Consider the following 15,253-nt stretch of genomic DNA (forward strand, 5'->3'; position numbering starts at 1 on the left):
TTTTAGGCTAGAATTTAAAAGGAAACACAATGGTGAAATAAGTTTGTTGATATCTTGATCTTAATCTTTTGTATTATTATACTAAAGTATTATTAATAGCTTTCAATTTAAAGGTAACCAAGAAAGTTCTGTCCAATCAGCATCGATGACCTTCTAGAAGGCCATGAATTACATCGCCGTATACCTTATTCGTGAGCCGTGAATCGAATAAGGTATCAAGTGAATTTTGCACCTCTACTAGGGATTTGAACTGGTATCCTCTAAGGTAATTGCCCAAGAAATTGAACAAGTAATAATCAGGTGGTGCAATGTTCAGGGAGTATGGCGCATGCAATAGTGTTTCCCATCCAAGGCGTAGAATGGTGTCCCGGGTCATCCTAGCCACGTGGTTAACGTTGTCCTGTAACAGGAGGACCTCTTTGCGATTCAGAAGTGCTGGATCCAGCGTTTTGAGTTTTTTCTTGAACACGGCTCAACTGCTGACAGTACACAGTAGCATTAATTCTCTCATCAGCTGGTAGCAGTTCCCAATGCACGATGCCGCGAGCAGTCCATCAAACACACATGAGGACCTTCTTGTGCAGTACTTGTTTCGGCTGTTTTGGAACCGGTTCATGGGATGTTAACCAATGATGACGGCGCCGTGGAACTTCGTACAGGACCCACTTCTCATCATATGTTAACGCCCTCTCCAGAAATGGGTCCTGCGTCAGATGAGACAGCAAAGAAACACAGGCGTCTGCTCGTGTTGCCTTCTGGCCCGGAGTCAAATCATGTGGGATCCGTCGACTCAATTTGAGGTGCTTTCCCAGTTGATGTAGAGATGCTGCCGAACGGTTTCTCCACTTACACTGAATTGTAGTCTCAGTTCCTCGCGTGTCTGGCCACTGTTCGCCTCAATTGCTGCCTGAAGATCTTTGTTTTGTACATGTGCTGGTCGTCCGGCATGTGGTACGTCTTCAAGTCTTTCGTGGCATCCTTAAACTTGTTAAACCACCGCTGTATTGTTCACATAGTCACGACACCTTCACCAAAGACCTGGCATATCTTCCGCCCCGCTGCAGCGGTGTTTGACCCGAGTTTGAACTCGTACAGGATACGCGCCCTTTATGGTGGTCTGTGGAGTCCCATGTTCACTCTATCCTTACGCAAGTTCACGGTATAACTGAAATGCAACAAGGTAGTATGTTGGACATACCCACTGACCTTCGCCTTATCTCCATTCGCATTCAAGTCACGGTGTGAAGGCCAATTGAACACAGACCTCCACAAAAAGCGACAGAACTTTCTTGGTTACCTTTATATTTTTAAAAAAATACTAACTTGTATTTTTAAAATTATATCCGTATTAAAATATTAAGGAAATTTTAATAATATGATAATATTTTGGAAATATGGATATTCTGGTATATGCTCAAAACAAAACACACCTCCAAATAAAAGATAAATTTGCTTTCAAAGGGAATACAAGTAGGGTGCTCCGTACAAGAATCTGAGTAGTAAAAGTAGTTCCCACTTCAAAAATGTTTGGGAAAAGCTGGTTCAATCTCATCGTAACACTAGCATCAGAACGCCATCTGTTGCAAAGGGTTGACAGATACAAAAAAGGGTTCTCATTTAGCGGTAGCAGGGGTAGGAATGCTTTCTTTCAACGTCTGTTGCAAAACCGCTAGAACCTTCTACTTCTTTGCACTGTCTTTAAAAAGTTTTTTTGTTTTCTTCTTAAGTTTACTGACTTTTTGGACATATGAACAGCTGCGAGAGTAGAGACTAGGACCTAGCATTAACACACACATACAGACACACACACACAGACACACACACACACACACACATATATATATATATATATATATATATATATATATATATATATATATATATATATATATATATATATACATACACACACGCACACACAGAGATAGAGAGAGAAGAGAAAGAAGAAGATTAATTGACAACTATTAGAAAATTTAAGGAAGGGCTGTTAAGAATATGGGATGAAAAATAAATGTTAGAAAGACTAAAGCCATGGTGATTGGAACGAACGGGTTGATGTCCAACATAGAAGTAGGAAGAAAGAAAATAGAGCAGATGACTAGTTTTCGATATTTGGGTAGTATTGTAAGTAATGATATGAAGTGTGAACGTGAAATAAAAGCAAGGATAGGAATTATGAAATAAGCCTTTAGAAGGAACAAAATACTATTTGAAATGAAATGAAATGAAATTTTGAGTTTTACGTCTCACACTTATGCCCGTTAGGCTAAAGGAGACGGCGATGATGAGAAATGAGTGAAATGGTGGAATGAAGAAAGTGGGAGGAAACGGGAGAATCCCGAGGAAACCCACACACACCGTGTTTGTCCACCACAAAGTTCACTTGGCGGGGGCTGGGATCTAAGCAACTTACATATTATATTTTTGCAGTATATGTTATCTGTGATTATGTATGAAATATGACATTACTCAAATGCCTTCCATGACTCTGCAGGCACGCTCTCGTTTTTTCGACGAAAATTTTTCCATACCTTTTCGGCACACTTAGACTTCTAGTTTGAAATTACTTGAATATCGGCCTTGAACTCTGGAAGTTATTGTGGCTTGTTGGACCACACACGAGATTTCAAATACCCAACAGGAAGAAATTACATTGTATCAACACATAAGATCGGGGTGACCAATTCACGTCACCGTTGCGTGACGTCACCCAGATTGGGAACCTCTCTCGTAAGTCCATACAGTTCCTACCCGGTGCTCCATGACTACTAACCACAGAGACAAGAGATGGAAATCGTGTAACATTCAGTGCTGCCAACTTACTAGAACAGAAATGGCGGTCATTTCAAAAGTTGTGTTCTTTACAGGATACCCTCTACAAAATTTTGAGGGTCTTTTAATGCACAGGCCACTACAAAGGTAGGGGGATGCATGACGTCACGCCGTCCCACGTGCCTATCTTTGCCCATTGTATTTTTTTAAGAAGTAGGGGATTCCATAGATATTTTCTGGAAGTGGAGTAACGGCGTTCCTTCACGTTCTCCCTCATTTTTTACAGCTGGTCTGCTGTGAATTTCATTAGACGCAATCATATTAGTTACACACAAACCTTCGCTAGACCAATTATAATTTCGTTGTGGTATGTCGTTCTTAAACGCGTACGAATAAATTACAGATAAATGAAGTTTATATAATCTATTCCTAAACAATATTAAAAGTATAATTATCTGTATAAGTAACAGTAAATATATACTTACCATAATAACAAACGAACATATTCTATTTCATGCATATTAAGAATATTGATATACTTCCAGCATCACGCTTCTTCGTGGAAATAGTTTCTCAATACCTTTCCCAATAGTACAAGATGGGCCAAATATCAAGAAAAGGTTATAACTGTGAATAGCTTTTTTTTTATATTTATTTACGATTAGTTTTCACTTTATATTTCACAGACTTCAAGATCAAGGATGGGAGACTGTGTATACTTGTGTGTGTGGAATATAATCTCAGGTAGGTGTCTGCCAATACGGGCCTCACAGATACGAACCCTGTGTAGCACATTATTCATGACAGAAGTCAACATTTCTGGTCCGACTGCCTGTATTTGTGCACGAATGTTGTCCTTCAGCTGCTGTATTTTTTGTAGTTTGTTCACATACACTTTGTCCTTCAGAGAGCCCCCCCCCCCCCCAAAAAAAAATACCTAATGAAACGGAGCGAGGTTAGGCGAACAAGAGAACCAGTTTATGCCAGTAATTGCAATTATGTGTAGGTAGCAATCACCATTCACCATTACTGCATTGGATTCTTGATTGCTTTAAGTGTACAATTCGTGATAATTTCTTTAGTGATTAATTATTCTTTTCTCCTTTCTTTTGTTTCAGATTCTGACTGACAAAGGACGAGGTTAACCATAAAAACATTCAGCACCGTTCAGCGAACCGAAATTCCCGAGTTCCAGTTCTCCTGAGCTCACTCCACTTGATTATTTTCTTTGAGAGTATCCACAAACAATACAGCAGCTCAAGCACAATATCAGTGCAGAAATACCAGACGAGACACTCTGATGACAAGTGTTGACCCCTGGTATGAATACTGTGCTACACAGGACCAGAGATGTTCACCCTCGCGAGGGTGGCCCTCTCGAGGGCATCCTCACCCTCAAGTTCCCTCGCCCACAGTGACGCGAGGGCGAGGGAGCGCGAGGGCGAGGACAAGTTTTGACCGCGAGGGCGAGGGTGCGCGAGGGCAAGGACAAGCTTCGATGGCGAGGGTGAGGGTGCGCGAGGGCGAGGACAAGTTTTGGCCGCGAGGGCGAGGACAAGCTTCGATGGCGAGGGTGAGGGTGCGCAAGGGCGAGGAAAAGCTTCGACGAAGAGGGCGAGGGTGCGCGAGGGCGAGGACAAACTTCGATGGCGAGGGTAAGGGTGCGCGAGGGCGAGGAAAAGCTTCGACGAAGAGGGCGAGGGTGCGCGAGGGCGAGGACAAGTTTCGGCAGTGAGGGCGATGGTGCGCGAGGGCGAGGACAAACTTCGATGGCGAGGACAAGTTTCGACAGCGAGGGTGAGGGCGCGCGAGGGCGATGGACAATTCCATTCGCGAGGGCGAGGGTGAACGAGGGCGAGGGCCAACTGCTACTGCGAGGGCGAGGGTGAGTGAGGTCGAAGTAAAATGAACATCTATGCACAGGACTCGTATCTGTGAGCCCCATAATGGCGGACACTTACCTGAGATCATCTTCCACGTATAAATGTAAACAATCTTCCATCCTTAGTCTTTAAATCTGTGAAACATCGATGGAAATTAATGATAAATAAAAAAAGTTATTAACAGTTATAATCTTTTTGACTTTTGGCACACCTTGTTTTTTTTTTTTTTTTTTTTCACCTGCTCATAGTCTACGTACAGATTTATGATATCCATGCAAACTTATATTTCATAAAAACGACTGTTTCAAGCAACGCTAGTGATTGTGAACATAAGCAAAAGAACGCAAGTGCGAGAAACTCGCACTAACATGTACTAAGGGGCATTGTGGCAGAGCTTTCACCTCTTGTGTTACGTGTCGCTGGTTCCATTCTAGTGTAACTCTTGTGTAACTCAACTCATATTTTTTGAAAAACAGAGCACTAATTTTGAAATAACAAAAACAATTAATTTTTAAAAATTACTTTTTTATTGTCTTTCATTCTCTTCTTTATCAGAAAACTGAAAGTACTGTACAAAAATCGCATGATTATTTTTTTATTTTAAAAAAATCACACATAAAACATGTTAGTAACAAACTCAAATATATATATTTGTGTGTATATATATACTGTATGTGTAACTGAGCAACAATTCTTCACAATTTCAAGTGTCTTCAAGAAAAAAAAAAAAGAAAAACAGAAACACACACACACACAAACACTTAATAACATGTTAAGTTTACTAGTCATGTTGAATTCTCAATAGACAGAAAGGAAGTTTTATTTATTTTTTCTAACATATTTGTAGAAACGAAAGATATAGAATTATATACATAATATATTTTCACAAACAATTCTTTACAGATGAAAGGTATAAATTCTGTTTAGATTAGTTATTATGTTATCAGTTTACCAATTCAAAATAGATTGCAATGTAGTGCTTTTGTGTTTGTTTACAGATAGTTTTCTTCAAATGTTTTATTTACATGATTAAGCTGAAAACAAAATCCAGACATACTGATTGCTTGTCATTAATGAGACCTTTGTACACGATAAAGGAAATTGTAAAAATAATTTTAGCTTTATCCCAGCAGTACTGGTGTTGGAGTGTTATGAATGCCTCACAATGTAAAACATTGTTCTCCAAACTGATTTAATAAACCTTTGATATCTTTGACATCTTTCCATCAACACGTCTAATCTAACTGTAAGAGGAAACATACCACAATTGACATAATTTAATTTAGGGTGCAAACGCCCTGGTCCAGTACTAATGTTAATTATTGAGGTGCGGTACACTGTTGACATCTCGGTTCAGTGAACCATTTTGATTCATTAAAAACAAACCAATGATGACTTTTGTTTTAAAATCATTGCAAACACTCTACGATTATATGAATGAAACAAGAATTTTAAGAATGATTTAAAAAAAAAAATGGATCAAAAGATTGCGATCTTGGCCAATAAATAGTTTTTGGCTCAGAAGTCATAAAATTTTTGAACGGACTCTAAATCGAGTTTTCGTATTTTGTACGGAATAAGCACATCATACTGAGTTAACTGATAGTTCAGTTTTGGCTATACTATATGTAGTTCTCCAGACCTACAAGACTTTTTTTTTTTGCTTGAAATAACATTGAATCTTTTGTTACAAAATGTTTTATAGTATAGCTACAGTGACAGTATAATAATATGCAATATTACACTGAAAAGTTATAGAAGTTATTTGATAAGTAACTGAAAATGTTTCATTTTACTTACAAATCACAATATATAATTACGTTGCATATCATATTTAAAGATATTTTCCATTCAGTATGCTCCTAGCCAGTATTAACGTTATAAAGCAAAGTGACAGTCGGACAAATGTTAAGGTAAAAGTAATAAATTGGTAATGCTAAACACTACCAATGACGTTATGATATGATTATCTCAAGTAATTTTGATTAGGTGACAATATCTAATCATTGGAAGATTAGAAATCACTAAAATACTACAAAGTGTAGCAATAAGAAAGAAAATTGAATCAACTAAGAAAGTTCTACAGCATTTTTTTCTTTTTCTTCTTTTTTTTTAGTATTTGTAGATTCCAATATTATGAAAATTTTCATTTTGCTTATGCTTCAAACATTAAGGAACTCAGTAGGAAAAATATACGTATCTCAAAATGAAATGGCAATTTAAATTCTAATGCTACCTACTAGCTCCCTGTCAATCAGAATAACTTCTATAGTACCATGTGTGTGTATCTTGAGTGATCATAGTTCTATATGAACATTTTGAAATATATAACCAAATAACATCACGTCAAAAATAGTATTTCGATGTATATGTTAGGGGAATTATTTTGTTCTGTAGGGAAAACTATTTTGTGCTAAATGATTCATTTTTTTAAATTTCACTGGAACCTGTCAGCAGTGTCGCGCTGGCCAAGTTGAGGGCCCATGGCGCTGGTTCTTAAAGTACCTCCCATATATATATATATATATATATATATATATATATATATATATATATATATATATATATATATATATATATATATATATATATATATATATATATATATATATATAACATGTCAGTTGGAAAACATGATAAGTGACAAAATGATAAGCGCAAGGTGCCTTTACGGATTATAGGGGGCCTTTCTAAGTACGAAGTGTTACTAGCTCACGGGGCCGTACTAATCTGAGTAAAGGGGACCCGAGAAGACTTCTTTCGGAAAGACGAACTTAGCCTTCCGCAACCTTTTTGGTAGTAAGACTCAAGAAAGCGTTTGCGATCGCTAAAATTCGACCAAGGCATACAGGTTCTGTGCCTCGTGATCCTTGTGGGGCTCCTCGAGTGTTGGGCCCTTGGCGATTGCCAAGTAGCTAACGTGACCAGTTCGATACTGCCTGTCAGTTATAAAAATAAACAAACATGATGATTTTTTTTATTATTATTGCAAGATTTACTGAAGAATTTTCAATATAACTGTTTACTAAGAGGAAAACAATAATTCTTAGCAAAATTATTTTATATTAGTAAGTTACCTAATGTGTAATACAAATATAGAATACACCTTTATTTTGTTATTTTGAAACAGATAAAGAAACTTTGAACTTTAAACTTTGAATTTACCAAACAGTAGCTAATATTGACACAAAATATTGAGGAGCGCACTGTTGCCATGTGAAACTAATAAAATCATACCTTAAATGTTTACAGTAATTTACTCCATACATCTTTCAGAATTATTATTTACAAAGTTGGATGATAGAAATAAGTTTTATGTACTTGGTGTAACAAATGCAGTAGAAAAAAATAAAAAAAATATCGTAATTTGAAAACTTTTTTTTTTTATAGTTACACAAGATTAGTTAACTGTTATGAATTATTTATCGCACTGTTTACACTCACCAATACATGAAAAAGATTTTATGTTTACTTTTAACTAATTTGAACTTGAAAAATAGTTACATTATTTCTAAAAAAAAAAAATGGCTTCCTAAATATGTAAATTTTTAATTAGAAACCGTAATGAAATATATCTATATCCCTGATTAATATTTCCTTTTTTAATAGTATCTTGATGTATACACGAACTGTTTTCGTGATTACAATTTCCTGTTTAACTTGCATATACGTAGGCTGCACATGAACTACGAAGAAACATGGAAGAAAAAAAAAGATACTGAACAGGTTGTATGCCATTTTGCTTTCGGAATAATGAATGCAACTACGTTGCAGTATTCACAAATCAGTTAAAAAAAAAAAAAAGTCCTGGCAATCCATTGTCGTGCTCGTGTGTCAAATATATCAAATTAAAATAAAATGTGAAAAATATTTTTTCATTAAAATTACTTGTTATTCAACGAAATAATACCTGTTTAGTTTTACAATATTAAAAAAAAAATGAGACTTAACTGTTTATTGGTTAATAGAACACTATAAATCATGACGTGTACAAGGGAGCAAAAACTTTTATTTTTGTTTTGTTTTCTTACAAAATCAATAATTATATGTAAACGATAGTCTGATGAATGATGCAAAACGACAATATGTATGCAACGGTTGTTGTTACATTGTCTGAACTGCAACTGAAACCGGACTTATTTTGTAACCCTATTGAGTTGCGCGCTGTCCAAGTCAACGAACTCATAAAAATCATTTTTCAAGATCTTTATCACAGTACAGAATTATGAAAATAAGGTCTCGTTATAAAGTACATCAGTTTACCGGTAAAAATTCAGCTATGTACACACACACACACACACGCACACACATACATACTACATACATACACTTTTGAGCAATCTTTTTTTTCTATCTCACATTTTTCTTTTGTTTTTTTTTTACAAAATATTTTCAATACATTTGATGCATTTTAAAATAATGCATTCTAGACAGTGAAAAAAAAACAATAATAGAGGAACGTTAGCGTACAAGTCTTTTGAACAACAGAAAACAGCCTATTTTACAGTGACTATAATGGGTTATTACGAGAAGAATCACTAGTATTGTTCAGTAACGAACTGACAACACTGAGCACACTAGAGACATCTGGTGAGCTTGTTTGCGGTGTCGTTCCTGCTGATAACGTTATCATTGGTTCCAGAAACATAGAATATTGGCACTGATCGTTCATTGCTCTGGCTGTTTCTAACAACCGTTCAATTTCTAATCGTTCTTGTTGTGAGATAAGATGCTGTTTCAGCCCCTGTACAACAGGGTGTTCCGAAGAATACTGTTCTTCCTCCACGAGAAACCGAATAGCTTCGTCCATACAATTATTGTAACCCGCCAAAATAAGACTACGGTCGTGCATGTTGAGTTCACTTTCCCATTGACCCCCTGTTAACGAAATACCACTGTCTTCGTTATGAGAGTCACCAGTCTCGTGCGCGGATTCACCTTCATGTTCTGCACTGTTACTAAAGGCATCATCTTCATCATCATCTTCGTCGTCGTCTTCGTCGAATGATAGGTCACTTTCGTCGTCATCACCTGACATTGTCGCTGGACACCTTCCCAGAAGACTCGTCAGTCGTTCAGCGACATCTGGGAATAGAAAAATAAATTTTCTTGTAAAAAGAATATTTTTTTTATGTATGAGCATTGTGTAACAAAACATATAAATTCTACAATAGGATTAGAGTGCAATACAGGGTGATTATAAATGATTTATCAGGTTTAAAAGTGAAATCTGTCGAAAGCAATTAATGCAATACATTTGTGCTTAAAAAATATACATTCGGAAGTTAAATTTGTCATATTCGTAATCTATGCTCGTTGCGACAGACGACATCACAAGCCTGGTTTCCAAAATGACGTCTATGCAACAGAATGTAATATAAGGAATACAAGGAATATAAGGAATGTTTTTTCCGTTATTACTGTAGCCCATCGAGAAGATTAGTATTAGAGAGAGGATTAGTACTAGGCAGAGGATTAGTTTAAACCATAGGATTAGTACTAGGAAGAGAATTAGAATTAGATAGAGGATTGGTATTAGGGAGAAGATTAGTATTAGGCAGATGATTAGTACTAGGCAAAGGATTAGTACGGGAAAGATTAGTATTAGGGAAAGTACCAGTATTAGAGAGAGGATTAGTATTAGGCAGACGATTAATATTAGGGAGGAATTATATTATGGATAGGATTAGTATTAGGCAGAGGATTAATATTAGGGAGAAGATTAGTACTGGGCAAAGGATTAGTATGGGGAGAAGATTATTATTAGGAAGAGGATTAGTATTAGCGAGAGAATTAGTAGTAGGCAAAACAGTACGGGGGAGAAAACTAGTATGAGTATTAGTAGAGAGTTAGGCAGATGATTAGTATTAGGGAGAGGATTAGTACGGGGGAAGAGTAGCATTAGGGAGAGGATTAGTATTAGACAGAGGATTAATATTAGGAAGAATACGATTAGGCACAGTATTAGTATTAGGCACAGGATTAGTACTAGACAAAGGATTAGTACGAGGGGAGATTATTATTAGGGAAAGGATTAGCATTAGGGAGAGGATTATTATTAGTTAGAGGATTACGATTAGGCAGAGAATTAGTATTAGGAAAAGGATTAATATCAGACAGAGAATTAGTATAAGGGGTACAACATATACAAAAACTTTGCGATTATGACTTTAGCACACGTCATTTGTTATTTCACCTTAGAGTTGAATACGACACAACAGTCAATACTGTCTCCTCTCGTAAAGATAGGTGTCTTAATTCGCGTTTCGTTCCCGTTTCGTCTCATTTCATGGGTAACCCTGCCCGTACAGCATAAGACACTAGTGTTGGACGCGAGATGAGATGAGACGTAGCTTTTGCAATAGAAATCGGTAAATTTTCCAAGACGAAACACCACTTTCAGGACATCTTGCTGAGCTGAGACAGCCTCATCTTTAGTTTCGTGTAGTATACAACCCTATAAGACACTTTGACTTCTTACAACATCGATGGACAATTTAGGGACAAAGAAAAATGAAAAAAAAAAAACAAAAAAACTTTAGGGGTCCCGTTTGTCCTACGGCCGTGGTTTGCCCACCACTGTCCTACAGTGTCAAGGAATCACGTCCTTTATTACTCATTATTAATTGAAAATTATTTCCATCAGAAAATACTAAGAGGTAAAAAAATCCTGCAGTGCACCATGATTTCGCTGAGTACACAGACGAAGGTTCTTTTCTTTAGTTTTCTTTACCTTCATTTCATTTTACAGAGGAAAGAAAAAAAATAATGAGCATGGAGACGCATTGATTATAGAATTTTCCCTCTCGTAACGTATCATTTAGACAAACGTGATTTAGAGGCGTGATATTCGTGTCTCGAACGTGTGCTCGTGGTCAAGAAACTGTTTTGATCCATAGCACACGCAACAGATGAAGTTTCCACTTTCTCAGTAAAAAAAATTGATAATGCATTTCAGTTTTCTTTCCTTTCTTTTTTTCCATAAGAAATGAAGATCGAGTGATCTTTTTTCTTCGATCTACATTGTTACGTAGTAAAACGCATTTCCTCCGAACCAAATCACTCTCATTTTCAATCTCCAGAAAGTGACGTAGCTTTTATGGTAATTAAACAGATTTATCAATTTGTTTCCCAATAACAAAGTAATCATATTACGAGAAAGGATGTTTATATACGTATCTAACCGTAAAGTGTATCTCTGCATAATCTTCGTAATTTACGCTTGATCGTAAAATTACAGCAATGTAACGACACTTATTTATTTATTTTTTGTCAGTCACCTCTGTAAGTTTAGTGAAAATATTATGACGGAAGTTGGACGTTACAGTTATGCTGCGTAACAAAATATAAATGGATGAATTTATAAAGGTAACCAAGACAGTTCTATCGCTTTTTGTGGAGATCTGTGTTCCATTGCCCTTCACACCGTCAGTTGAATGTGAATGAAGATAAGGCGAAAATCAGTTGTTGGTCTGGGTATATCCAACATACTACCTGGTTGTGGCAGTTCAGGTACACCGTGAACTTGCGTAAGGACAGAATGAACATGGGACTTTCACAGAGCGTAATAAGCGTGTGTATGCTGTACGGGTTCAGACTGGGGTCAAACGCTGCTGCAATGGGGCGAAGATATGCCAGGCCTTTAGTGAAGTTGTGACTGCGCGGACAGTGCAGCAGTGGTTTAACAAGTTTAAGGAAGGTCACGAAACACTCGAAGACGCACCACGTGTACAAAATGAGGCGAACAGTGGCCAGACATGTGAGGAACTGGGACTACAATTCAGTGTGAGTGGAGAAACCATTCGGAAGCATCTCCATCAAGTGGAGAAGCACCTCAAATTGGGTCGACGGGTCCCACTTGATTTGACTCCGGGCCAGAAGGCAACACGAGCAGACACTTGTGTTTCTTTGCTGTCTTATCTGAGGCAGGAGTCATTTCTGGACAGGATGTTGACATGTGATGAGAAGTGATGTACGAAGCTCCACGGCGCCGTCATCATTGGTTGGCATCCCATGAACCGGTTCCAAAACAGCCGAAACCACCAGAAGAAGGTCCTCCTGTGTGTTTGGTGGACTGCTCACAGCATCGTGCATCGGGAACTGTTATCAGCTGACCAGAGTATCAATGCAATTGTATACTATCAGAAGTTGAGCCCTATTCAAGAAAAACTCAAAACTTCTGAATCGCAAAGAGCACAACGCTAAGCAAGACGTGAATAGGATGACTCTGGACACAATTCTACACCTTGGATCGGAAATACTATTGCACTCGCCATACTCCCCGGACATTGCACCGTCCGATTATCACCTGTTCCATTCATTGGACAATCACATTCGATGACGCCAGTTCAAATCCCTAGTAGAGTAGCACATTGCGCTTGGTATCTTCTTTGCTTCACAGCCCATCAAGTTCTACAGCGATGGAATCCATGGCCTTCCAGAACGTTGGCAGAAGGTCGTCGATGCTAATGGGGACTATTTTTGATCTTCCAGGTATGTCTTAGGTGACATATCGATGTTCGAAGGTGGTGGGTGAAAAAAACGACAGAATATTTTGGTTATTTTTATAGGACGTTAATGTTATGGTGCGAAACAGAAACATAAAATACAGAAAATTTAATTTGTTTGACATGATTGTTCTTTGTTTTATAACTAAGCAGGAATAGTAATTAATCATGTTGACCATAATAGTTTTTAAGTTTCTTAAACAATTTTTATCAGATTAACGGGAGAAAGTAGGTAAAGAAAAAAATAATAAATAAATAAATAAATTGTATGAGCAGGTGTGTGTTGGTTTTCAACAACACCTTGTTTGTGTGTGTGTTTTTCTTCCTTCGACCCGCATGTTACGTTCGCTTTCCACATTCTTGTAGATGCGAGACCCTTCGTAAGTTGCCGCTGAAAATGAACAAATGCTCGTTGCTGGTTCCCTGCTGTAAAAAGCACGAAATCCTACATATTTGTTACAAACTGTGATTTGTTTGTTTGGCTTTTAAACGGAATCTTTTTACTTCTTTCTTTGGCGAAAGTCAAATAATTAACCGAGTAAATAAGCAGCTGAAACGGATGTTACTCATGCTTACTGTACTTTAAGGTTACCAGATTTATCCTACGAGAAAAAAAAGGACTTATTCACCTACACACAAATACAAAAAGCAAGGGAAAAAGTTTTATTTTAAAAAAATATTGCAATAATGATAGTGACATATTAGAGCTAGTCTTGTCAGCAAGACAAGACGAGATGAATAACATTTTGTCTCGTCTCGCAGCTTCTGTATTCTCGTCTCGTCTTGATTCTCGGAAAGCTTTTATCGACTAAGTCCACCTCTGAGTGGCTGTGTATGGAAGTTTGCAACTTTTCAATGAAAGTAGGTCCAACCCTGACTTGGTCATTTTTCAATGGAACTAAGTCCACCCCGAGTTGGTCGTGTGTGTATGTAAGTTTGCAACTTTTCAATGGTTCTAAATTCACTCTGACTTCGCAACGTTTCAATGTTACTATGTCCACCTTGAGTTGGACACTTTTCAATGAAACTAAGTCCACTCCTGAGTAGTTGGCCACTTTTCAATGAAATTAAGTCTACCTGGAGTTGGTCGTCTGTTTAAGTTGGTCACTTTTCAATGGAACTAAGTCCAACCCTGAGTTGACCATATGTGTAAGTTGGCCACTTTTCAATGGTACTAAATCCACCCTGAGTTGGCCTCTTTTCACTAAACTAAGTTCAAGCCTGAGTTGGCCACTTTTCAATGATACTAAGACCACCTCTGTGTTGGCCACTTTTCAATGGTACTTAGTCCACCCTGAGTTAGGCACTTTTCAATGGAACTAAATGCACGCCGAGTTGTCCATCCGTATAAGTTGGTCACTTTTCAATGAAACTAAGTGTACCACTGAGTTGGCCGTGTGTATAGATTGGCCATTTTTCAATTATACTAAATCCACCCTGAGTTGGCTGTTTTTCAATGGAAATAAGTCCACGCCTGAATTGGCCATCCGGGTAAGTTGGCTACTTTTCAGTGATACTAAGTTCAGCTTGAGTTGGGCACTTTTCAATGAAACTAAGTCCACCCTGAATTGGCCATTTTTGAATGGAACTAAGTCCACTTCTGAGTTGGTCATCTGTCTAAACTGGCTACATTCCAATGGAACTAATAATGCCCACAGTATATGGCGAGATAGATTTTTTGTGTGTGACGAGACTGAAAATATTGCTCTCCCAATAGAAATAGGTATATACACTTTTCGAGACGAGGCAACATTTTTACATAATTTCGAGACGAAACAAACTCAAATCTCTCGTGAACAACACTAGATGGAACCGACAGTGGCTAATATAAACAGATTTCACTGTAATTGTTAAAATTAAACAACAACATAATTTATATTGTCGAATTGGTTAGCTACAGCCCGTAAAATCAATTTATTTTTTAAATATATTTTTCTTTCTTTTAAATTGAATGTTTCCTTTTCGAGTACGTACTTTTACATCTGCGTGTACAATTAAAAACAAAATGTGAGGAGAAGTTGGAATATGAGCAGCTGTCTCACAGCCAAACCAATCGAAACGAAACCAAACCAAATCCTTGACCCGTTTCAA

The 15,253-nt window shown here is 37.3% G+C and overlaps 1 protein-coding gene across 1 annotated transcript in view; it reads right to left on the reverse strand.

Moving 5' to 3' along the window:
* Window positions 1-8,170: 8,170 nt before the first annotated feature.
* Window positions 8,171-15,253, reverse strand: part of LOC145663169 (uncharacterized) — a 41,305-nt gene continuing 34,222 nt past the window's right edge. Inside the window, exon 3 of the mRNA XM_081729498.1 lies at window positions 8,171-9,740. Coding sequence (XP_081585624.1) covers window positions 9,166-9,740 — 575 coding nt within the window. The 3' untranslated portion in view covers window positions 8,171-9,165. The remainder of the gene's footprint in view (window positions 9,741-15,253) is intronic.

The sequence above is a fragment of the Thermobia domestica genome, chromosome 10 (assembly GCF_964235325.1).
Source record: "Thermobia domestica chromosome 10, izTheDome1.hap1.1, whole genome shotgun sequence".
Taxonomy (NCBI): domain Eukaryota; kingdom Metazoa; phylum Arthropoda; class Insecta; order Zygentoma; family Lepismatidae; genus Thermobia; species Thermobia domestica.